The sequence below is a fragment of the Drosophila navojoa genome, chromosome 3 (genome assembly GCF_054131105.1).
Source record: "Drosophila navojoa isolate 15081-1374.11 chromosome 3, UAZ_NAV_1.0, whole genome shotgun sequence".
Taxonomy (NCBI): domain Eukaryota; kingdom Metazoa; phylum Arthropoda; class Insecta; order Diptera; family Drosophilidae; genus Drosophila; species Drosophila navojoa.
Genome location: NC_142891.1, coordinates 23,435,030 through 23,458,736, shown reverse-complemented (window position 1 = coordinate 23,458,736; position 23,707 = coordinate 23,435,030). Strand labels below are relative to the sequence as shown.

The 23,707-nt window shown below is 39.4% G+C and overlaps 4 protein-coding genes across 5 annotated transcripts; 2 read left to right on the top strand and 2 right to left on the bottom strand.

Annotated features, from left to right (window-relative positions):
• Nucleotides 1-351: 351 nt before the first annotated feature.
• chif (DBF4-CDC7 kinase regulatory subunit chiffon) lies at nucleotides 352-9,682 on the bottom strand. Of its 2 annotated transcripts, XM_030385920.2 has the most exons (4): nucleotides 9,293-9,682; nucleotides 9,055-9,173; nucleotides 1,502-6,950; nucleotides 352-711 (listed from the first exon to the last, which is right to left on the bottom strand). In XM_030385920.2, exons 3-4 carry the CDS (start codon nucleotides 6,929-6,931, stop codon nucleotides 622-624), a joined length of 5,520 nt encoding a protein of 1,839 aa, XP_030241780.1. In that variant the 5' UTR covers nucleotides 6,932-6,950; nucleotides 9,055-9,173; nucleotides 9,293-9,682; the 3' UTR covers nucleotides 352-621. The 2 variants fall into 2 exon arrangements, with proteins under 2 accessions (XP_030241780.1, XP_089114639.1); XM_089258513.1 differs by lacking the exon at nucleotides 352-711 and having other exon boundaries at nucleotides 812-6,950; nucleotides 9,293-9,681.
• A 145-nt stretch (nucleotides 9,683-9,827) lies between these two features.
• Nucleotides 9,828-10,802, top strand: LOC115563240 (uncharacterized). The gene is made up of 2 exons (XM_030385921.2): nucleotides 9,828-9,988; nucleotides 10,076-10,802. The coding sequence occupies exons 1-2, from the start codon at nucleotides 9,943-9,945 to the stop codon at nucleotides 10,420-10,422; spliced, it is 393 nt and encodes a 130-aa protein (XP_030241781.1). The 5' UTR covers nucleotides 9,828-9,942; the 3' UTR covers nucleotides 10,423-10,802.
• Nucleotides 10,803-10,975: 173 nt separating this feature from the next.
• CaBP1 (Protein disulfide-isomerase A6 homolog CaBP1) lies at nucleotides 10,976-12,545 on the bottom strand. The gene is made up of 2 exons (XM_030385913.2): nucleotides 12,388-12,545; nucleotides 10,976-12,292 (listed from the first exon to the last, which is right to left on the bottom strand). The coding sequence occupies exons 1-2, from the start codon at nucleotides 12,404-12,406 to the stop codon at nucleotides 10,995-10,997; spliced, it is 1,317 nt and encodes a 438-aa protein (XP_030241773.1). The 5' UTR covers nucleotides 12,407-12,545; the 3' UTR covers nucleotides 10,976-10,994.
• Nucleotides 12,546-20,665: 8,120 nt separating this feature from the next.
• On the top strand, nucleotides 20,666-21,871 carry jhamt (juvenile hormone acid methyltransferase). Its single transcript, XM_030385919.2, has 2 exons — nucleotides 20,666-21,453; nucleotides 21,513-21,871. The coding sequence occupies exons 1-2, from the start codon at nucleotides 20,775-20,777 to the stop codon at nucleotides 21,764-21,766; spliced, it is 933 nt and encodes a 310-aa protein (XP_030241779.2). The 5' UTR covers nucleotides 20,666-20,774; the 3' UTR covers nucleotides 21,767-21,871.
• Nucleotides 21,872-23,707: the final 1,836 nt, after the last annotated feature.

Below are 23,707 nucleotides of genomic sequence, written 5' to 3'. Positions count from 1 at the left end.
TAATGAACACATTTTCCTACTAAATCCCTGTCATTTGTGGTCGAGCTTCTGGCGCATTTCCCAGCGCAAATCAGTATGCGATTTTTCGCCTGGAATTTGGTCACGAAAGTGGAGCCATTCATTCTGATAATAATGATACAGAGCTACTGGATCATTTCGTGGATGCTTCAGCTTGTTTTTATCCTGGTTATGACCTAAAAACAAAAAATGAATTATTTAAATTAAATAAAACTGGCCATATTGTAGAAAATAACATACCCTGTATAGAATGTCGACTCGAGCTACGCGGACGTATTTTACGCACTTTATTATGTGCGTCGCGTCCGTCTGGAGTATTACCCGTCCCTCCGCTGTTCAAGTTGGTTTCCTTCGATGAATTTATTTTAAGTGTCTTGCTACGACTACGACTGCGACTCACAGGTTTCGCAGATTTCGGTGGCTCTTTTGGTTCATCTATCAAAAGCTTTTCACGAAACATGGCTGCCAAGTTGGAAGTCGTAGCATAACCCCCATTTACACGGGCTTCCTCGTTTTTATCGGATATCGGCTGATTCGTTTTGTTTTTAATGACCTGAGGAGGTATATTCTCTTTTTCCTTGTCGCCTAACTTAGCGCGCGAGCTTATGGTGTCGCGTTTATGAAGGCTGCTGAAATAGTCCCCCTTGGGGTTCGCCGCCATACATTCTTCATATTTAATAAGCCTGCGCAGGTCTAGATAAGATCAAAGAAGTTTTAATTAGAACAATTTTACTTAATAAAAGTGGTTTGATTTTATTAAATTGTTTGTTTGTTTTTAATGAAATGCAGTCGGTTTGCTTTTATTATATATTTTAATGTACTCTTTGATTTTAAGTTTTTACAATTGCTTTTGGTTTTATATTCTTGTTATACATAATTTATTTGAGCATCAAGTTGATATTGTTGTAGAAACAAAATTAAATGATTTGTATATTTGTTTAAATTCAATACGCTCTGCTTATGCAATTTGTCTGCATTGATCCATCACTTCTTTTCGTTATTTCATTCCTTAGTTGGGTAGTCAATCTAAGGTGCTTCAAAGAGTACTAAATTTGTTCTAAGCTAAAATTAAACTTATCTTACTTTACGTATTTATCTGATATTGTATTTTAAATTATGCTAATTATCATTACGCACAATGTGTGAATTGGGGCAACTGCACCTGCGCAATTATAAAAAGTTCAAACAACGATGACAATGAATGGGCCATATTATAATAATGTACAATAGCGGGATGGAGGGATAGTGGTAGGGAGTTTGACAACGAAATAAAAAAATATCGAAACTGTAATTGCGAATGGAGGGACTGTGTAATAAGCCTTATAAACCATGTTCTTGATCTTCTCTGTACATCAGAATTTACAATTTTGCCCTTAAACTAATGATGATTTGTTAAATGTCAAAATGATGATGCTAGTGATGATTAGCGACGATATCGAAAGCGGCGAAAGGGCGCCCGAAGTCGCCGGCATGTAACACGCACCTCCTTTTTTAGAAACTGCGATATGGCAAGCGATTTGACCGCTGCAGTAGCTGCCTCTGCGGCACAGCTGCTTGCGGCCATGCCGTTGTTAGGAGGGGCATACTTAGAGAGATCAAACTTGCGTTTGGGTGTTGTCTGCTGCAATCTCTGATGCGAACAATGCTCCAGAGAGTCGCCGGCTTGAGTATTGCTCAAATCCAGGTCTGTATCGAGACCGTCAGATGACACAGTAAATACGTCCGAATGGTCACCCAATTTATCGCTGGGTGAAATGCAGCTACCCAGACTTCCGTTCAATTGCGGCGTGCGTCGTTGTTGTTGTTGGCGGGTTTGTTGTGTGCTCGGTGTAGATGTGGCATTCAAGCGATATCCATTGGAGGCTTGCAGCGTCACCAGCGACTTCTTCTGCGACGGATTTTCATCAGAGTTATTAGCGGGCGAGTTGGAGGTTACACGAATACGTTTCTCTGCCGACTCTTCGTCGAATGACGGAGAGAAGTTCTGTACGTTTAGTTTTTCATGTTGAATATTTTCCCCACCAAAAGCGTCTTCGAAAACATCATCATCGTCGTCTTCACCATCATCTTCTTCAACATCAGCATCGGTTGCTTCGATTTCTATTTTGCCATCATGCAACTGGTCAATAGAGTCGGCCATTGTTTCGTCATCGTCATCATCGACTTGACTTTCATTGTCCACACTTGCTGCCGCTTCATCGCCCGAATAATCCCCACTTTCTACTTGTTCCTCCACATCTGTGGCCGGAGGCGTCATATCAGTAGCCGGGCGAGTTGGCTTTGTCCCATCGGCAGTTCCTCGATTGCTGCCGGTCCCACCACCTCCATCCTCATACTTATCATCATCTTGTTCTTTGATAATTTCTTTATCGGTAGTTGTGGTTGTCGTCGTGGTTGTCGTTTGCTCCTCTTCTGTTTCCAGATGTTCCTGCTTTAAATCTTTAAGCTTTTGAGCTTCTTGAGACTGTCCAATACTTAATTTTCGAAAGCTCGACCGCTCAGCAGGCTGTTGTTTTGCATTTGACACTGCCGTCGCTCGTCGTCTCTGCGCTCTGGGCCAACCAGTCCGATTTGATTTTAGACATTTGCGTTTACGCTGGTAGCTGCAATATAAATTCATTCTACTATTTCGACGGCAGCCAGAACGCCTGAGAGATATGTCTTCGTCATCTCCACTACCAGAGCTTTCAGCTAACAAATCGCAAAGATCAAAATCACTGGTAAAACAAAAATCTGTAGGCGGCGGTGTGCGTGCATCTGAACGCATCTGAAAATCCACATCTTCATTGTAACGCTCAGCTGTTTGTAGGAGTGGCATTTGTTCCTCCGAACTAAAATCATACTCTTTGCCTGTTAGTTCCAGATATTTATCAATTTTCCAGGATATTAGAATTGGATTAGCATATTGCATGCTAGCATCTAGTGCCTTAAGCGCACTGTTATCCATCTCATATTCAAGTATTCCTTTTTTACTTGGGAGTTTACGAACACCAGCAACTAGAGATACGGATCCCGTCGGCTGCTGTTGAGGCACACGCATAGCTGGTGTGCTGGATATCTGGCGGCGTTTACGTTTACTTAACAGCACTTTCGGGGTTGCATCTCTGCCTGAAAACTCGAGGCGTCCAGAATATTTAGCAGCATTTGCTGCTGCGGCAGCTGCTGTCGGGCGGCGACATCTGGTTAGCGCGGGCGTTTGTGCCGCGACTAATGCTGGCGCGGAAGGCAAGGTATCATACTTGTTTTGTCCACGTCGCATGCGTTTTACGTTCTCACTTATTTCGGTGGCAAAACGCAGTTCCTCTACGGGCGTGGCAGCTTGTGAACGTGTGTTATGGGAATTCGAGCTCAATACAACTGACTCCTGCTTCAGTGGTACTCTTAGCATAGGTGCAACTACATTCGCAGGTGCTGCTGGCCCTGGTTCATCTACCTCGGAATTGGTTTTGCTTAGTGAATCTTGCCGCTGCCGTATTATGCAACTTACCAAGGCCAGCGTGGATGCGTGCTCCCTTGGTGATTTACGTGGCGGCAACTCAGCTATTCTCGCAAGCTGCTTGTTACGACAAGTTACGTTGCTATTTTGACTATTACTGCAGCTACTGCTTGAATTGCTTTGTGTGGATGCTGCACGAACTCTCTCCACTACCTGGGCATTCTCACTTAGTGAAGCAAACTCACGCTCTAGCAGCTCCGGCGTGCTGGCTTTGCTATCACATTTCGCTAATGGTATGGCAGTGTTTAAGGACTGTTGTTGCTGCTCTTGTTGATAGCGTTGCAAGAGATGCATCTTTTTGTGTCTATACATAGATGTTGTTGCTGTAGATGTTGTTGCGGCTGTCTGATTACCGTCAGACTGGACAGGGGATTGTTCGGTTTCTAAATCGCGGTTTCGCTCTATCTTAATTGGTCTAAGCGACTGCACTTTATAGTCTTCTTCAGGATGTTCCGGCTGACCTCGGCATATCGTGCAGCTGTGAGCACTTGTGCGCTCCATGGGTATTGGACCCAGCTCGTATGGTAATTTCCGGTATTTCGTAGATCCATAGTAACTGTAGTAGTGCTCCTCACAGTCGTCCTGTCGTTGAAACACGCGATGCCATAAATCCGTTTCAGGTGTCTTCTCAAACGCGTACCGCAGCTTCTTCAGTCGCTCACTCTTGCTGCAATCAAAGATCAGTTCCGTTGCCAATGTCTTCTTCGTCGATGTTGGCGGAGTGGTTTGCTGCTTTGACTGTTTTGTTTTGGCTATTGAAGGCCTTTGACCTCTGCTGCCTTTTCGTGTCTGTGCCACCTTATTCTCTGGTGCCGACGGCACTAAGTTTTGAAGTTTTTCACCAGTGGTTCGATTGATACTAATTGTCAGCCGTGATAGTCGTCTCGCTGCGCGCTCTTCTCTCGTATCCAAGCGATTTGTTATAGGGATAGTTCTGCGTAGTTTACCGTTTGCCACATAGTCTTCATCGCTGCCCGAAGAGCTTGTCTCGTCATTTGACTCTTCTTCTTCTAGATCATCCGACTCCTGGGCTGTTTCCGTCTTTTTTGATTTAGTTTCATCCCCCATCCGATCCTCCATGTTGCCGCCGCGCCTTACCGTGACCGTAGACTCTGTCCGTCGGCGTAACTGCAATTGACTGCTTGTTGTGGCAGCTGTTACAATGGCAGTAGCCATGCGGCTGCTCTTTCGTGTAGCCGTTGCCTGTTTTTGGCTTAGCGATTGCGGTTGCAAATCTGGCTGGATGGGGGCGTTTGGAAAGCGCTGCTGTTGCTGATCACCAGTACACCCATTACTACTGCTGCTACCTGTTGATAACTGGCGCTGCAGCTGGCTCAATGCCGTCTGAACCTGCGATGGTGGGGGTCTTTTCCTTCTTCTACCCACGGCTGTGGCTCGACCCTGTAGCTTGATAGGCGTGGTTAAGCCGGGTACCTCCACCTCGCTAGTACTGTGCGAGCTGGGCGATGAATTGCTCTGGTGACCACGTGCATCCGAGGTTGTCTGACGATCTACGTCTGTAGGAAGTTCGCTACTACTGCGTATTGTCGTTCGTGGAAACATAAAATTTTCCGCTTCGCCGTTAAGTCGCTGTAGTTCGGATTGACGCACTTTTTGGAACTTAACAATCAGCGATGGGGAGTCCACCGCATTGCCAGAGACATTGGTATTACCACGCCTAACTCGTGGAGACGAGGCTACTGCATCGTTAGCTTCTACCACCTTGTAGAGTGATGACGGTGGCAGCATTGCTCGAATTGGCGGCGACAAAACAGAATTTTGTGTTTTACGCCGTGTTGGATTGGAAGGAGTTGCAGCAGCTACTGTTGCATTATTGACAGTTTCCTCGACACGCTGTAGCTCAAGAAGGCTACAGGTTGCTGTTAGTTTTTTAGTAGGCGATGATGTTTGTGGGTTGGGTGATGTATTTCCCGTGGCTCTGAACTTTTCTGAAGAATGCTTGCCCTTAGTAATGCGCTTAGATTTTTCACGTAACGCTGGAGATGGCCGTTGCCTATTATTATTGCTATTTTGTGGAACTGCACTCGAATCTGATTGATTGGATGACTTTGTGTTGTGGGCAATGGTGCTACTATTGAGCTCATCAACTTCCATGTCGCTATTTGTATCTGCGGTAGTTTGTTCCTTCTCCTTCCTTGAATGATTATATTGCTTCTGCTGCTCTCTCTTAAGAAAATCAGTGACACTTGCCGATACTTGAATAAGCGTATCGAGTGCCAAAAAGTTTTGTACGTTTTTAGCAAACAAATCGTGCTCCTTGCTTTGCAAATGGGTTGCTAACGTATCGTACTCGATCTTGCAAATCTCGCATACACCGCACTGCTTATCGCTGGATTCCTTTAGCTCTCTGCAATGCGATCTGGGACTGTCTGGAGTATGTACAGAAGCTGATTGCTTTTTGAGTGCTTGAACGGCGGCGTGTTGCAATGGCACCGACTGTGGATGCCGCTGATCTTGTTGATCCTGTTGACGTTGCGAGGTCCGTGAGCCAAGCGACCTACGTGTCATACTTTGCACATAAGCCTTGGTCTGCAAACGAAAGGCACTGTCCTCGCTGCATAAATCAATTTTAGGCCACTCGTCGGGTTCCTTCAATAGATGATAGTATGGTCGGTGATTGTGTTTTATTGATTCGATCTTGATGTAATTGCCCTTCAGGTGGATATTAGATCTTCCTGCTGCTTGGGGTCCACTTGATGTTCCGGATGCGGCTCCCTTTAAATACTGCCGTAATTCGGTCTGTATACGCTGAAAAAAGCGTAACGCATGCTCAGTCTGCCAGATGGTGTACGTAGCAAGAGCTAACTTGCCAGAATTTTGGGAATTACTTTGCTGGTGCTGCTGTTGCTGTCGTTGAATGGAATGGGCCTCAGTTGCAATTGGTGTTATTTGTTGTGCTCCGCGCACACGACTCAAAATAGCATCGGCGCGCGTTTGCCGAGTCCTGCGCTGCGGGCCATTGCTGTCTTCATGAATATTCGCTGTGGGTGTATTGGGCGTATGAGGGCTATTAGATGTAGGCTGTGTTAAAGGAGTGACCGGCTGGCTACGTGTGCTCCTACGAGCTTCAGAAATTCCAAGAGACGAACCGTTTTCCTTATCGGTAATGAAATGGGTAATACTGTCGTTGAGGAAAAATTCAAGTGTGCCTCCAAGCGCCTTGATATCCGCCTCAATGCGCTTGGCTAGTTGATGATCGCAAATATCCAAGTAAAACTTAAAGTGGCAAAGTGGCCGCTTGCTCTTAATGACCTTTACTTTGGAACGGTGATGGGGCTGCTGCTGAAGCTCTGGCTGGGGCTGCTGCTGCTGCTGTTGTTCTTGTTGTTGAGGACTTGCTGTTCCTGTTGCGAGTTTGCTTTTGCTAGCACTTTGCTTATCCGACTGTGGTTGCATACCTTTAGGCGCAAATATGCTGTATTTGTTGTTGTTGATGAAGGACCAAGAATTAGATACAAATAAATTGAAATTAATTAGTTAATTTTAAATGCTCTATATAGGAGCAGCAGCCACCAACCAACTGACACAGCACTATCCAACAGCATCTTTAAAATTATTTTTATATATATATAATTATATTATATATTTACATTGAAATAATGGAGTGTTGTATCAATTAAATAAATAATTTCGTATAGTAATAAAAAAGAAGCGTACAATTTAATAAAATCAGCATGTTTATAATTTTTTATAGGAAAAGTCGTCGAACCAGATCCTAACTCATTTGATTTGGTTCCGTGTTGTGGCGGAGCTTCTGATTGGGTACAGTGGAGCAAGTGTTACAAAAAAAAAAAAAACCCCTAGTTAAGTCAGTTTTGTTTACAAAAAACTATACCAGATCCTGGAGAGCATTGAGAGTTGTGACAAAGATATATAGAAATGTAGTCCATAAATAAAAGAGTCCAAAAACTTAAAAAATCCTGAGGGTTATGTCGATGTCATCAAAACGAAAGAGCTATCGATGTTTTGTTCTAAGCGCCTTGCGTCTCTGGTTATTTATATTGTACTTCTCAAAATATGTTGATACGGACAGACGAAGGAATAGGATCATAGGTAATTATTAATTTATTGACTATTACATACAGTATCGATGTAAAGCAGAAAAAACAAAAAGAAAATCTAGACAAGGAAGTTCACCAGAGCATTTCAATGAGCAGTTCAAATTCAAAAAATTTTAAACCAAACAAGACAACTTTGTTTCCGTTTGCAATTTGTTTTTTCGGTTGTTGACGTAGAAATAGGGCTCCTTTTTTTTTGTGTACTCATTTGTATTTCATTTATGTGAATTTGTTCATTGCGTGTACAAATGAACACATACACATGCATGACTATATTCCATGTGCCGCAAAAATTTTGAAACGTGTGCAGGGTTGACTGTGAACCGATTCACGAACAGAATACGACCGCATAGGGAGTATCAGTAGCAGCTGTTTAAAATTAAACAGTTGTATATACAAATATTCAAAGAAATTGATAAATCATAAAACAAGCATTGTAATCGATGAATAGCGGTTTTTCCGTTTTTAAATGAATAACTAACAATTGTGCGTTTGTTTATGGAAATACAAATATAAGATTAATTTTTGACTAAGCAAAGAGAACGAACACAACAAACAATAGCAAACATGGAACAAAAAATAACATACATGTGTGTGTGCGTGTGTGCCTGTATGTACAGTTGTAATACGCGTCTATAAGCGCATGCACATATTGATATAAAGTAAATAAATGTGCTAAACAAATGTTAGCAACTTTAAAACGCATGCATGTATGTATGTATAGAAAATACATAGTATACACATATACAATAATACACACATATGTACATATCTATGGAGGTGTATGCACGCTTTACATGCTTTGTATGCCGTAAAGAAACTTCGACACTCGTTTAAAATACGCATACAAACTAAGCACGCACAGACATGCAGCTACAGCAACAACGACAGCGCCAGCATTGCGGCAAGCGGTGAGCCCAACAGCAACTTTTGGTTTTGCTGTCGCCGTCAGTCGAAACATGCCTTGCTCTAAACGTATACAATAGAATATATGTACATACATATGTACATACATACATGCATTTTTATGTACACAAACACAGCCGTGTATTTATGCGAGTGGATGTGTATGCTTAAAAGCGTTTTAGAGGTAGACAGGGCGCTTTAGCAAAAATTGTTTTCGTTATTTGTGTTATTTACAAATTACGAGTAATACTCGCTCATTTTTCGTGATACACAGCTACGAACTTTTGTCATCGTCACTTATTTCTCTTAAATTTTAACGAGAAAATACGAAAAATGGTGACGAATCGTTCATAAAAATTAACGAAAACAGAACAAAACATGCTACAATTCAAATAACATTTTGAAGCGTTCATTGCATTCACTCACACACAGACACCAACACACACACACAATATATACATACATATATATATGCGTATCTATATACATATACACAAACACTATATGCAATGGCGGGAACTGTGCTGTCTTATTTGTTTCTGAGAATGGTCTTACCTTTTAAAAATTCACGTAGTTGTTCGGCAGATATATTTCTATAGCCCAATTCATTTAGGTGCTGAAGTATAGCCCTCGCATCCAATGGCAAATGTGACATTTTTCCAGCATTTACTGATCTATATTTGTAAAAAAAAATGTTACTGTTTATATTCATAAACTGAGCACATACAAAACACCAACACACTAGATATATATGTATATATACATACACACACACACAAACTCATGTACTCACAAGCATACGTCCACCACTACTGCCAACCAAATAGCGTTTCTCTTTCCTTTTGTTGTTGCTTCGTTTCTTTGCTGTTCACTTTGTGTTTGTGCTTCTTTTTGAGCCCGCTTTGTGCTGCCGTTTACAGCCGACAATCGAATTGACAAGCAAGAAAATGTTCACTGTACCTTTTTTTGTCGCGTACTTTGCATGGTATTTATTTCTCCGATTACGTTAAAATTCTAGAAAAATTGCTTATTTGTGGCGAATTGAGAAACTTGCTGTTGCTTATGCGAATTATACGGCAAAACAGCTATAAATTAGCGTCCTCGTCGCGTCACTTTTTTCTTTTGCTTTTTTATTTCAGACTAAAATGATTTCGCCCATTTTCCAATGATTTTATAACAATTTCTAAAAATTAAGTGCACACACAAACTCAACTAGCACAATAACTCTTGGTTCAATGAGACTGTCGATAACGATTGGTATCGCTGACGATGGCACAAGTATCGCTGGTTGCAACTCGCTAAAACAAAAGTATCGATACTAACGAATACTACAAAATATACCAGTTTTCCTTGTTTACGGTTGCTTTGTCCGTATCTGCATCTGCGTCTGCGTCTGCGTCCATTCTTAATTTACTAATATTGCTCAAAATAAATTTGTTGAATATGTTCAATCAAAGTAACGTGTATTTTCTGTGTTTGCTTGTTATAGGTTTGTTTGACTGTTTTAAAAAGAAATATACAAATATTTTATCTGCATATTTTGTAAAAATTGTGATTTATCTTTCACATCCTACAGCCTCCAGTTGTCTTATTTCCAACGTGGACTGCTATCGTCGCGGATTAAAGCGCGGAACAACAACACCACCACCAACCACAAGTAGTCCAGCTCCATTAACGGCTAAGGAATACTTGGATAGCAAGTCGAGTTTTTCAACGTTCGGCATCATTGCCATTATATTTTCGATCATTGTAGTATCTTTAGTGTTTTACTATAGCATCATGTGTTATCCGTTCTTGTGTCGCGATGATAAAAAGTATCGATTTATGGATGTATCATCCACAATTACTGCAGCTACATCCCGTTCAATACAATCGATAGAGAATTATCCGGTTGACCAGAAGCATCATCATCAACTTGCCTAAGCTATTGGCTTATTTATGATATATATACAGGTATATCAGGTAGTGCTCATTAATGTTTGCACTTTATAAAACTCGGAAATTAAGCTCAAGATATCTTTTTTATCAACTAAGGAGATTGTGACAGACTTATTTTTGGATATTCTTTACAAATAGCCATAAGAAAAAAGGCGATCTTCTATATAGATTGTACTTAAAATGCCCTACATACAAATATGTGTACTTAATCCGTTCTTTAATTATTCACCTAGGATAGTGCCAATTCTTTAAAGATTTTATACATAACCATCTCCATTTTTATCATTATCATTAGTCATATATTTTTTGACTTATATACACATTTTACTTGATATATTCTAGTTTAATAAAAATTTCTTCCAACACGAACGCTTTTTAATTATGGAACGTTTATTTTTTTGCTTGGTGTAGTATTTTTTGTTTTCTTTTGTTTTTTTACAAATAGTAGAAAAATCTAATATTTAGTTAAGCAGTCAAACTTAGTATTAGTAAAGATTAGTTCAACTAAAAATTGAGGAAAAGTTGAGCTCTTTCTTTCGGGTTTTGGTGTTAAGTTATTACAGTTCATCCTTGACCTCATCGTCCAAGTCAATATCGCTTAGATCGATGTCCTCTTCTGTGGGCAGTTCCCCGTTTTTGCCATCCCAAGGATCGACGCTAACGATCTTTGGTTTTTTGGCGCCGCGCACCGGAGACGTTTGGCCACGTCCATAGGAGATGTCGCGGAGGAATTCATTGATGCCGTCCTTGGAGAAGGAGCCCTTGAGCACCGAAAACTTCATCTTCTTAAAGTTCACAACTGCCATTGCCGGATAGCCAAAGCCGCCTACTTCCAAGGCCTCTTCCAGCGCCAACTGTTGACCACCCTCAGCCCAAGCCCAGCCCCATAGCTTCTGCTTGAACTTCTCGCCCAATGTACGCAAGGTGTCCAAGAATTTGTTGCGGCAATTGGCATCGCAGTCGAGAATGTGAGGCAGCACAGAGACAACGCATAAGGGCTTGCCCTCGCATGCCGTATCAAACGTGGTCTCGTCCGTAATCTCAATCAGTTCTGGCGGCGGTACATTTTCAGTGTGCTTGTCATTGGCCCAACTAATTATGTCGGAAGCAGTCCGTCCGCCATTGTACTCCTCAGCGTCACTGGCGCGCTTCGAGCCGGCTGGGAAGAACTTGATCGTCGGATAGCCACGCACATTGTACTCAGCTGCCTTGCTCTGATGCGCCGTAGCATCCAAAGCGCCAAGCTTTACTTTGCCCTTCAGTTCCTTTGCTGCCTTGGCCCACTCTGGAGCCAGATTCTTGCAATGACCGCACCAGGGAGCAAAGAATTCTACCAGCCAAATATCGTCAGAGTTGAGAACCAGTTTGTCAAAGTTATCTTCAGTTAGCTCGATGACGTCATCGCCGGAGCTCGATGAGCCACTCTTGCTGCCGCCTCCGCTTCCGCTGCCGCCCCCGAATGCTGCTTGAACCTTCTTCTTAGCCTCAGCGAGAGCTGCTTCGGCAATCGCATTGGCTGTGCGCTGGCCATTGTAATCGATCGGTGTTTGCTTGTTGGCGCCAAAGATTTTGATCGTGGGAAAGCCACGTACGTTATATTTGCCACCCAGTTCGGAATGCTCATCGGCGTTAACCGAGCCAACTTTAATCACGCCCTTAACTGCACCGGCTAATTTCTTGTATTCCGGCACCAGACTCTGGCAGTGTCCGCACCAAGGCGCATAGAACTCAACAACCCAGATGGCATCACTTTGCACCACCTCGCGATTGAAGTTGGATGGCGTTAGCTCCACAACATTATCAGAGGGTGAATAAAATGCATTTGTTCCGCACAAAAATAGCAGAAATATGCTAACTAAAAGGGGCGTACAAAATTACATACAACAAAATTAATACACGTAAGTAAGAGCATGCGCTCAAGGTTACTTTACATTTTGATTAGATACTTACATGCATGTATTAACTGCATTATTATCTAGTTGACTTTACTTCAATATTAATTTCTTAGAACTATGGAATAGACTCGCTAACTGTAATCTTCGACTTACACGTCATTTGCTTACGGCTTTATAAGCAAGTTCTAATCAACAGCAATAATTTGTGGCCACCCAGAAATGTTAACATTTTCCAATACCAAAAGTGCCAATTGAGTCAATCATAGATAAGTTCGAGTACATTTTACAATTTAATATGAAAAAATAACAGAGTTGATACACAAGATTGTTTCTTTTTTTCTCTAATTTATGTTTACAGATGTTTTATTTATTAATTTTTTTAAATTGCCTAATATTTAATTAGTTTTTGTTTAAAATTCGAAATTGTATTGGTACATATTATACAAAGAAAATGTAAGTTCATGCGAGTATAAATTTTAAATGAAATATACAAAATTTGTCATGCTCACGCACTGTTATTGATTTGGCAGGGCCTTTACTTGTTTTCCGAAAATTAGCTAGCTGCTATGGAACGCAAAGTGGCTCGTTTGTTTGGCTTGCTTAAGATACTCTATTACAGCTATATCACTGACCAGAGAACAGTGGTTATATCTTCTGGTCATTTCAGCTAGAAGTCTCGTATATATTACTGCAACCACTGCAACATAGCTTGTTGGTACTAGCTGATAATTATCTGACTGCTATGGAACTCATGTGTTTATTGATGTGTTATAACAGTTTTTGCGGTTGTTATACTATGCACATGTGCACATGCTGTAGCACAACTGTTTGTTGCTGGGTGACAATTTACTGACCTCTATGAAATTCAACTGCTCGAGTTGGTTCAAGTGAAACCCATACATATGTACATACATATAGTAGTTATTATACATATGTATTTGAACGTTTTTTTTTTTGTATATAATTTTTTGTTGGTATTTCAGTTAGTTAATTTCATGTGTCCTGCTACAGGTCTCATATATTTTACTCGCAGATTGTTTTATGAGCCTGTCTCACCAATTACTGGCCCACCCATTTAACCAACCCTCTGCCCGCCCATAGGCACAGCATCCAGTGTCTGGACTCGGTCTGCGTGTGTGTGCGTATAAGATAAAATATGTGGTCAATTTCACTTAATAGCGACTTAGTAGTAGTGTTGCCAAGATTTATGTGACGTTAATATTGCGTGCATAGAAAACTAGCGGACAACTTTGTGGTTATTGACTGTGTCTGTGATTGTGCGACTGTGATTGTGACAGTGACTGTGATTGCATGTGACTATGGTTGTGACTGTGACTGGGAGAGTGAGATACTAAGGATGTGACTTTGGTTGTGATTGTGACTAAGACTATGACTCTGACTGTGACCTAGATTTTAACTTTTGATTATTTTGATTGTAAATGTGACTGTGACCGTGACGGTAGCTTTCTTCGTGACTGTGACAGAGGCTGAGTGCCTGAGATTACACAGTAAGTCCATTCGACTGAAGTAAAGGGTTAATTGATGACAGTTATTGGGACTTTGTTTTTTATGATTATTGAATTTTAATGCACATCGAATGCTCTCGCATATAAAGATTTAATGCCATAACGTCATAAATGACAAAACAAAGAGAGCGAGTTGAAACTCCTAAGGTCTGAAATGTATATAATATTTGCTACATTTGCGCTTCACTTTCCTTTGACTTGACTCTCAAGACCCAAAATATTTGTGGGTATATTTATACGAATACGAACCCCACTCGACCTTATCAGCATACTTTGGGCGAAGCGTATGCCCAGCGGAGCAATTTTTTTATTGATACTCATCGTTTGGGGGGTGAAATTGAATAAGCGTGGAGTGAACTGTAACCCCTTACTGGAGAGACGCGTGAAACACCTTTCTATTGGATATGTGGATATGCGGAAATGTGGATATGCGACTGTCACAAGGCGTGTTTTCCTTTTATCGCCGAATGCCATTTTGCGATGTGTCATATTTACTTTGCGGATTTGCCCATTATTCACTTGACGACGCTCCGTTTGAGTGTTTTTGCGGCTTAGTTTAAAGTTGATTTTTTGACACGCTTCTTATTTTTATTTCCACTTTTTTCCTCTCTCTCCCCTCATTGTTGTTGTTTGTTGCGATTCCTTGCCATGCTGTTGCTTGCAAATTTTTTACGTTATCTATTTTTCTATATCATTGAACTGCTGTTTATGGGATTTGCTGGGTGTTCTCGGCTTCTGGTCGGATTCGATTACCATGGTCCGGGCTCTGCCAGACGAGGGGTTGTCTGTGCGTAAATTTTAGGTTGATTTGCTATTGACTTCATATCATCAGCCGCCTAATGCGACGTGCTTCTGCAAATACACAAAAACGAGGATAAAAAACATATGTATGCGCTGCAAAAGATCAAAATTCCTAGATATGGGTATAGGCAGTGAATAAAGCGGATTAATGACTGAATTGAATTGTTGGATCGATCAGGTGAATCCGAATGTGAATCCCATATAGATCTATCGCGTCAAAGTATATTCCATTTTGGCTCTGCATTGCGTAATATTGTAGATTATATCTACTTAGAGCGAGTTCAATTGGCTGATGGTAATTCGGGCACCAAATTCAAAGATATTCCAACATATATTGTGAATCAAACTTGTCATATTCCATAGACTCAACAATGAGCTGAATGAGTCCATAGCGTGGGTCAAATAGTGAACGAGAATTCAAATTCTTATTTCCCAATTACTCGGCAAAGTTCTTGGGTTTGCTTATGAAACTGTGCGAAGGTAGATTTATGAACAGAAGCAGTCCCACTTTGAGTTTCGGACGTATTTACCATTCCTTTTGTAAGCAAATATCAGACAGTGTCGAAAACTAAAACGTGTTTAAACATAATTTCTAGTTGAAGGTAAAGAATAAGTGAAACTATTAGCCCGCCTACAGTGCCGCAGTTTTGCTGGGTAGCAAAACTTGGCAGTAATTTTCTTACAAAATTAACTGCAAGTAAAGTGAATTTTAAGCAAAATATGTTAAATAAACGATCCTCAAACACCATATAATCATCCGAAGCCAAGGGCGATAACAATGCCAGCAAATAACCGAAAAAGGGCAAAATGACATCAACTTGCCTTCAAGGATTTTAATTGCCTTGAAAGATGCGGTATATGCCACACTCACACAGACATACACACATATATATATATACATACATATAGACATATATAAATTTGGGGGTCCTGCTACGTATGTGGGCACGAGATGCCTTGGCAAAAGATAACAAGATTGTAAACTATGAGAGGACAATGGAGGGTGTCAAAAGGGTTTGGGGGCTCATCGCTCTCTGTCCACTCGAAACTCTTGCTTATCCTTAAGCCTACATTGTCTACTTTACTTGTACGTGTTGCCTTTTTAATGTCATTTCAGCTACTTTGCAACAAAGAAGCCCGGCCCGAGCACAACTTTTGGCCATGGAGCATTTCGAAAAACGCCAAATCATTACAATTTAAATTGGCTAAATTTCATTACTACATCGTTAAGAAAGGAAATTAATTGTTTATATACAAACTGAAGATGAGCTTTGTCGCGTGATTGAGACGACACGACATCGGCTACGATTACGATTTCGATATATATTTATAATAAGAATCAGTTGTCTTTATTTAAATAATAAATCAGATTTAAACATTTGTAGGCTAAACATTTGATATACAATTAGTCTATTGCATATCTTAAATTTCGTGTCGGGTTCTCTCGCATCTCTAGCATGATTGTTTATAGTAGAAATTATTTTTGGTAACCAAAAAGTTCTGTAAGTTATATTTATCACTGGCTTTGGATACCGTAAGTCCACGGACATTGGGTATATTGTTTTTATGCAAATGAAACAGCTAACTTAAGTATAGCTCAGCCCTGAGATTAGATGATTGTCTTTACTTAGATGATTGTTAGAACTTAGGGTATTTTCTCTTCGAGCTTTCCTGTCTGACATACTCTGATTCGTTTTCTGCTGACGATAACATGAAAATAATAGAATATTTTCAATTAAAGTTTGCAGGGACTTACCAAGTGAAAAGACGTTTCCCTCTTTCTTTGATAATATCCAAGTTGAGTGAACAAGTTTTATTTCAGTTTTGTGGCCTTAGCGTTGCTGTAGTTTTATTCGAAATAAATACAAAAGTCATTATTAATCATAAAATTTGACTGCAGTACAGATTGGCTAAATACTTTTCATTTCATTAAATTATTATTTTTTATATAAAATATAAAATTATATAGCTCTACATTTCTCGTTGCCGCATTTACAGACTGGTCGAAAACCTGTGCAGTAATAATTTGCAGCAAAAAAAAGAAAACTTAATTATTTTATAAAAATATTTTGTTACGTTTGAGAACACTTTTCCATTTTTCATCTTCTCTATTTACCACTCCAGCTTTTTCTCATTTTTGTACTTCGTCGATATTAAAAAAAAATAATAAAGTGCACTTGTCGTTGGGTAGTCGAGTAGGGAATACCCTTAGTTTTTATTTCTTCTTTTTTTTATACATATGAGTTTTCAAACAATGGTATGCATTAAACATAGAATGGGTTATCATACTTCTTATTGTAATTCATATTCCATATAATTTCCTTTTATCTATTTATATTTGACTTAACTCTTATCCACTCTAGTTTCAGAAGCTGAATACTGGGAATAGGGTATCTACATAGAAAACATTTACTTTATATTTTTTGCTGGCGAATACCTGTATATCTGAATACACGGCAAGCACTTTTTATGCCCTGCAGTCATTGATAAGGATAAGGGTATATTGGGTTTGTGAACATCTATGTAAGATGCTTGAAAAGGAATTTTGCTGATACAATATATACAATAGATATTATCCATTCCAAGTATTAGACTTTGAATATGCTAGGTTTTGAGTCATAATCGCTAAAAACGCAGATTAGGGTATTTGACAGTCGATCACTCTTGCATAGCTATTATTTTTACCTCCTTTTGTTTTCATGTGGCGCACAGTCGACAGTTTTTTTCTTTAAATATTTTCAGCGCAAAATCAGCTTAGGGGCTCATTATCCTTCAACGTTCATTCATGTAATTTTTAATTAATTTTCAGCGCCACAAAATCGAAACAAAGAGAAAACAAATTAATATACAAAGTATTGTGAAAGTATATATATATATATATATATGTATATATATGTACGGCTGTGGCTATGGACTGCCAGCAACATTCACACGCTTTCGGCTATTTGGCGGCAAGGTATCCCTTTTACTTCTTTTTGTTTCTCTTACTTTTTATATCCCGAAAACCCTATGAAGGGGTAAACGATTTCCTGTTGCAGTAGAAGAAGAAGAACAGAAGAAGAAATATAGTACATACATTTTGTTAGCTACAATAACTGCCAAGGGCATTCACTAGTCGTTCTTTTGGATTTATAGAATTTGTAATTGATTTTAATAAACAGCTAAAGAAAATGAATTGCTTTTACGAAACATTAAAGATGCAAGATTCTTCGTACCAGACACTTTTTCAAATCGTACGCAAATATTATAATTAAATTTTCAAAATATATTTCAATTTGCCAATCTATTTTTTTTTCTCCATTGTGAAAACATGGTCTAAAATATATTAGAAAACTTTTTTCCAATAAGTCAAAGAAGATGTTATATCAGATATACCAGAAACAACTGCAATTGTTGATTTCGCTGGGGTTCTGAAGGGTGAGTTCTAAGTCTTATCTTCTTGCTATTGGGGTCTCAAACGCGTTGCTCTCCTACGCTTAATTAAATATTCATCAGACAGACAATGGAAAAGTTTTAAATACTCATCAAGTTGTGGCTACGTCTCCCAAGACACACCCACACCGTAAGTTTTCTTCTTGATTTCGAGATTTCGTTTGTTACCCTTATGGCAAGTTCGCACTAATCAATATCAACAAATCAGCATTTACTTTGTATTTGAAATCCATGACTACCCTCTGTTTTCTTCTGCTCCTTCAGTTTGTCTCACTTTCTCTGCAGTCATAAGTGGAATTCCCCCATGGAACATTAAAATCTCGTTTATTCACATCAAACTATAAACCTCATACGAGAACCCAACCCTTTTTCAAATACATTTCTTGCTTTGTTTACAGACTTACGGGCGTGTAACAACAACAGCGCATAGAGTGAGCATACTGTGCCTTGCTCAAAAGTTTTAGGCAAACATTCATGCAGTAAAATCATTCGAGCCCTACACTAGAAACTCATCCTTCGCGGAGAATGACTCCAAAAATAATTGACTTGGACGGGTATGGAGAGGTTATTATATTTTGATTGGTTTAGTCGAGACATAACTTCAGTTTACTGAAATGTACTAGAATTATTAATCATAAACAAGAGAAATTAGCCTTACCATGAATCTGATAAGTAAGTTTAAATTTTAGTCAAACGTTTGCTGCAAAATAAATGCAAGAGCACTCTTGATAGATATCGGCAGCTTTTCAATTGAATTACACAGCTTCCAAAAAGTAGAAAAGTCAAGCATATCTCACGATATGCAACCCTCCAATCAACAGCTACAGCGAAATTTCAGTATCGTATCCTAAAACACAACTTCCATCAAACCCTTTTTGCATGTGAACCCATTTGGGCCAGGATTGCCGTAAATACAATTAACTAGCTGTGACACCCACATATTAAGAAGCGCAAGGTATGCCATAATTGGGAAAACAAAGCCTGTTTGATGTCACAGTACAAGACCAAAAAATGCCAGAGAACAGAGAATTCGCTCAACTCTTGTACACGGAATATACATCAAACGCAGTCCTTGTCATCATATGTGACATATTTGAAGTCAGATAAGCGTATCCCAGAGTATATGTGCGGAGCTCAACTGTAATTATAGTAATGCATTTACGGCCGAATGGAATGTTTTTAATGAATTTATATTTTCAGCGTCAGAAGTGGGGTGAAATGACGATCTGAAATCATGTTATTCTCTATGAAATATTAATGTTTGCTGTACATCCTAAAATAGAGCGAGTCACAGCGCCTACCTTAACGTACTTAACGTACGTGCTTCAACTCTATTGATTCCTTCTATTCCAACTAAGAATAGTCATAGAATACATAGCATACAATAGAGAAAACTAATAATTAGCTCTTTAAATGCACTTCCATAATTCTAATTTTGTCCTCAGCAGGAAAGCTATGTAGGGTAGATGTCTTTTCTTAATTGAATGGATTGTAAATAAACTAGTTTTGGGAGTAAGGCTGTAAAATTGTAACTGACACACCTTATATAGGGGATATATATTGGGTTAACCTATAAGTTAAAAAACCATTGACTCTAAAATATATAATATAATTAAATGTTGTGAGTAAGACTTACAAAAATTAAATACATTTTATTATATATTTTACTATTAAATTTTTGTAAGTTTTCTTTCAATATTTTAATTCTAATACGATATATGCATATATACTATGATTGAAAATAACGAAATCCAAAGAAATAATAATCATATGCCATATTTAAAGGGTATTTCAATCACGGTGCGTGAAGAATTCATGATTATCATTATTATTATTATTTTTTTTTTTGAAAAACCGTGGGAGGCCCTTGCACGCTAAAACTTATGTTAATGTGTATGTGCTATAGCAGCTATAGGTACTTGATATACTTCTATCCCATTTGTGTCTATTTCATGAAGGTCAATGGACTGACAATAATATTGATATATTGAAAGCATTTTCTCTTTCGAGCATTTATCATATTATCTAATATGCCACCAATACACAAATTTTATATATTCTTCTATACATGTTAATTATTCATTTGTTCAGTAAAAGTATTGAAAAATAAATTTACATTTCAATGGGCTGTTACGTAGCTTAAGTGAGGAAGTGTTGCTTATCCAGCATGACCTAGAACTTGAGCTACTTTGTCCAAGTCGTAACGAGGTCACTAATGCTATTCAGCATTGTCTAGAATTACGCATAAAGTATGCAAAAATGTCTGTACTGAATGTATGTGAGTTGACATTATATACCCTGTATGAATTGAAAGTCGTAATAACGGAGATATATGCTTGCAAAACTTTATATGGCATGGGCCAATTCTTAAACTAAAAATAAGTTTGTTTAAAACTATTTCACATTATTTTGTATTACAAAAAAAAAAAGTGTATTAAAAAAATCATTGAAGTAATGAATATTGAAGAGGCTGCATATTAGAAAATATGTCCATACACATACATTTTTCTAAAAAATTTGAGCTATTTTAAAACGATGAAAATCATGGGCAGGCAATACTCGAAGCTTCAAAAATAAAATGCGACTGAGGGCCAATGTCAGCAAAGCTGGCGACACTGTCTATTCTCCCTATTCTCTCTGTACACTCTAAGCATCTGAAAAATGCTATATAAGCGCTGGATCCATGCTTCCGATATTAGTGAGCACAATGAACCTGGCGTCGCTCTATCAGCGCGCCAACGAGGTGCAGCGTCACGATGCCAAGCTCATTTTGAGCGAATACGCTTCGATACTTCAGTGGCGCTCCGATGGGCAGGACAGTCTATTGGATGTTGGTTCGGGGCCAGGAAATGTGCTGATGGACTTCGTGCATCCCTTGCTGCCGAAGAGCTTCGAACAACTGGTAGGCACCGATGTCTCAATGCAAATGGTACGCTATGCCAACAAGTGTTACGAGCGGTATGCCCGAACTCAGTTCCAAGTGCTCGATATTGGCTGCGAAGAGTTGCCAGAGCAGTTCAAGGGTCGATTCGATCATGTGACATCATTTTACTGTCTACATTGGGTGCAAAATCTGCGAGCTGCTCTGCGAAACATCTACAATCTGTTGCGTGGCGAGGGTGGCGATACTCTGCTCGTGTTTCTGGCCACCAATCCCATCTATGAAGTATACAAGGTGCTGCAGAGCGATGTCAAGTGGGCGTCCTATATGCAAGATGTGGATCAGTTCATTTCACCCCTGCATTATAGCACTGATCCTGTCAAGCAGTTTGAAGAGCTCCTCAACGAAGCTGGCTTTGTTTATAAGAATGTGGAATTGCGCAGCGAAGTCTTTGTATACGAAGGCGTTCAGACACTTAAAGGTGAGTTTTCAAATCTAAAGTTTTGTTTCAAATCATTTACAATCTCTACCTTTTATTAGACAATGTTAAGGCGATTTGCCCATTTCTGGAGCGGATTCCAATGTCTCAGCACGAAGAGTTCCTAAATGATTTCGTTGACATTGTTATTTCCATGAACCTCAAACAGGATGCGAAATCCAATGCTGAGCATTCGCAAGAGCGCTTCATATCGCCGTATAAACTAATTGTTGCTTACGCTCGCAAGTCTCCCGATTATCTACAACATGTTTTCAGCGATTTGGGCAGTGTGAAAAATGTGAAAGGCGTTATGTGAAAGACATCGGGGATCTATTACTTGCATATGTAGAAACAATGAAATCCTAACACATCGATTGGGAACCGGCAAATAGTAAAGCTCTAGTGATTCAATGAATACCGATAAAATCTTATAATATATAGTAAAATTTTACAAATAAATTGTGCTAGCTTATATTTAATATATTTATAGACGCCTTGCTATTTTGCAGTTCATATTTATATTCAGTCTTTACAGTCAAATAGTTACTCAAATTCCAGATTGACTGTCGAATCTCTGCTCGTGACAGTATAATTATTGAGAAGCATTCGCTCACACTCAGCTGGTACGATAACACTTTTGCTGCCAGCGTGACTTCCACGTGACAATCTCAATTCCCAATAAAGTTGCAACAGAAACAGCTCGAGGTCGAGAGCTCGAGTTCCATTTCCAGTTCGAGTTCGAGTCTCTCATGTCAGCTGGAGCTGTAAAAAGGGTTGAAACTCTGTTACGCGTTTTGGATATCATACTATATAGGATATAGGAGTTATAATTATGCGCTACCTGAAACTCAACCCGGCCAAAAAATTTTAATTGTTTTTTGGGCAAAAATGTACGTATGCAACGTTGTCGGCGGAATTTTCAAATGAGTTATTAACGCGAGGACTACGACGGCGACGGCGACGGCAACGACGACGACGACGACGGCGGCGACGTTGATCCAACAAATGCGCATCATGTCATTTATCATGGGTAAGGAAAGGCGTGAGGCAACAACAGCAGCAGCAGTAGCAGCGGCAGCATAATATTTACAGTTTAGAGTTAGACAGCTCCAAGGCATGGCAGTTGCCTGACCGCCCACCCACCAGACTGCCAATTTCGGTGGTGGGTGGGTAAGAGAAGGAGAAGTAAATGTTTGTCTTAATCTTTGATTTCTCTTGCTGCTCTGTTCTGGCAAATGTAAACGACAGGAATTAATTTAGACAAATGATTTCTCAAGTGGAAAGCTTCAGCTACAGCTACAGCTACAGTTTTAGACGATTTGCCGGCTGTCAGTGGTGCCCCATCGCTATTTTTCTGGTCCGGGCGAAGCGTTTGGGCGTGGCATGCGATTTGTGATACCCTCAATACGTAGAGCTTCCGGAACCCCACTCAAAATTGTTTTCGCAAACACAAATTTTCGTATTGAAATTTGATTTATTTGTTAATTTGTTTGTAATGAATTTTCCGTTTGCTTCACTGCGTGCACTGGATCAGAGCCTGAGGGAGATGGGCGCGAGCGTGGTTGGGCGCCGTTTAATTGCCCGACAGTTGTGGAGAATGTGCCTGGCATTCTGGTTTCTCTTGCATCATTTGTTTAGCTAATTTCTTGAACTGAACTTGAAGACGAATCGACTGAAATATTTGCGCCTTGGATTACAAAAAAAGGTAATTTAAAAATTGAACTCTCCTCTGGAAACAATGTTGATTACATTTTTTAAATTCCAATCAATTAGAATAGAAAACTTGTTATGCTTTGCTGCCTAATGCGATTCATTACTCCATAGCTGATATGATGAATGTCAACAATTTCTTATATGGTAAAGTAAAGGAAATATGGGTACAATAAAGATAAGAAAGTTGCTCAAGACAACGAAACGATATTTTGGAATTTTACAAATATATTAGCTCATATGTCGAAGAGTTCATAATCTATCCTTATCATCTGGTTATATTTTAGCCAGCTAGTCAATACTTATCTAAAAGGCAATCTCTGTAAGCTCTAATGCGATTTTATATCGAAGTTTGCCTTTGACCTAGGAATTATATATAAATCTTTATATATATTTTATTCGCTGTCAATCGTTTATGCTTACTTTACATCTTTTAACCAGTAAAGGTTCTATCATTAAGGGTTAATTCAACCATCAGATGAGCACACTTTTGCTTCTCTAAGCTTCACGCCAACCCCTAGTGACAGATGGTAAATTGAAATAATAT

Bases quoted from the DNA above. Each gene is read 5' to 3' on its own strand.
- chif (XM_030385920.2), bottom strand. From the start codon at position 6,931: ATGCAACCACAGTCGGATAAGCAAAGTGCTAGCAAAAGCAAACTCGCA. The intron at 712-1,501 runs GTGCGTGTTACA...GATCTTATCTAG, and splicing joins CGCAGTTTCTAAAAAAGGAG to ACCTGCGCAGGCTTATTAAA.
- LOC115563240 (XM_030385921.2), top strand. From the start codon at position 9,943: ATGTTCAATCAAAGTAACGTGTATTTTCTGTGTTTGCTTGTTATAG. The intron at 9,989-10,075 runs GTTTGTTTGACT...CACATCCTACAG, and splicing joins TCTGTGTTTGCTTGTTATAG to CCTCCAGTTGTCTTATTTCC.
- jhamt (XM_030385919.2), top strand. From the start codon at position 20,775: ATGCTTCCGATATTAGTGAGCACAATGAACCTGGCGTCGCTCTATCAG. The intron at 21,454-21,512 runs GTGAGTTTTCAA...ACCTTTTATTAG, and splicing joins AGGCGTTCAGACACTTAAAG to ACAATGTTAAGGCGATTTGC.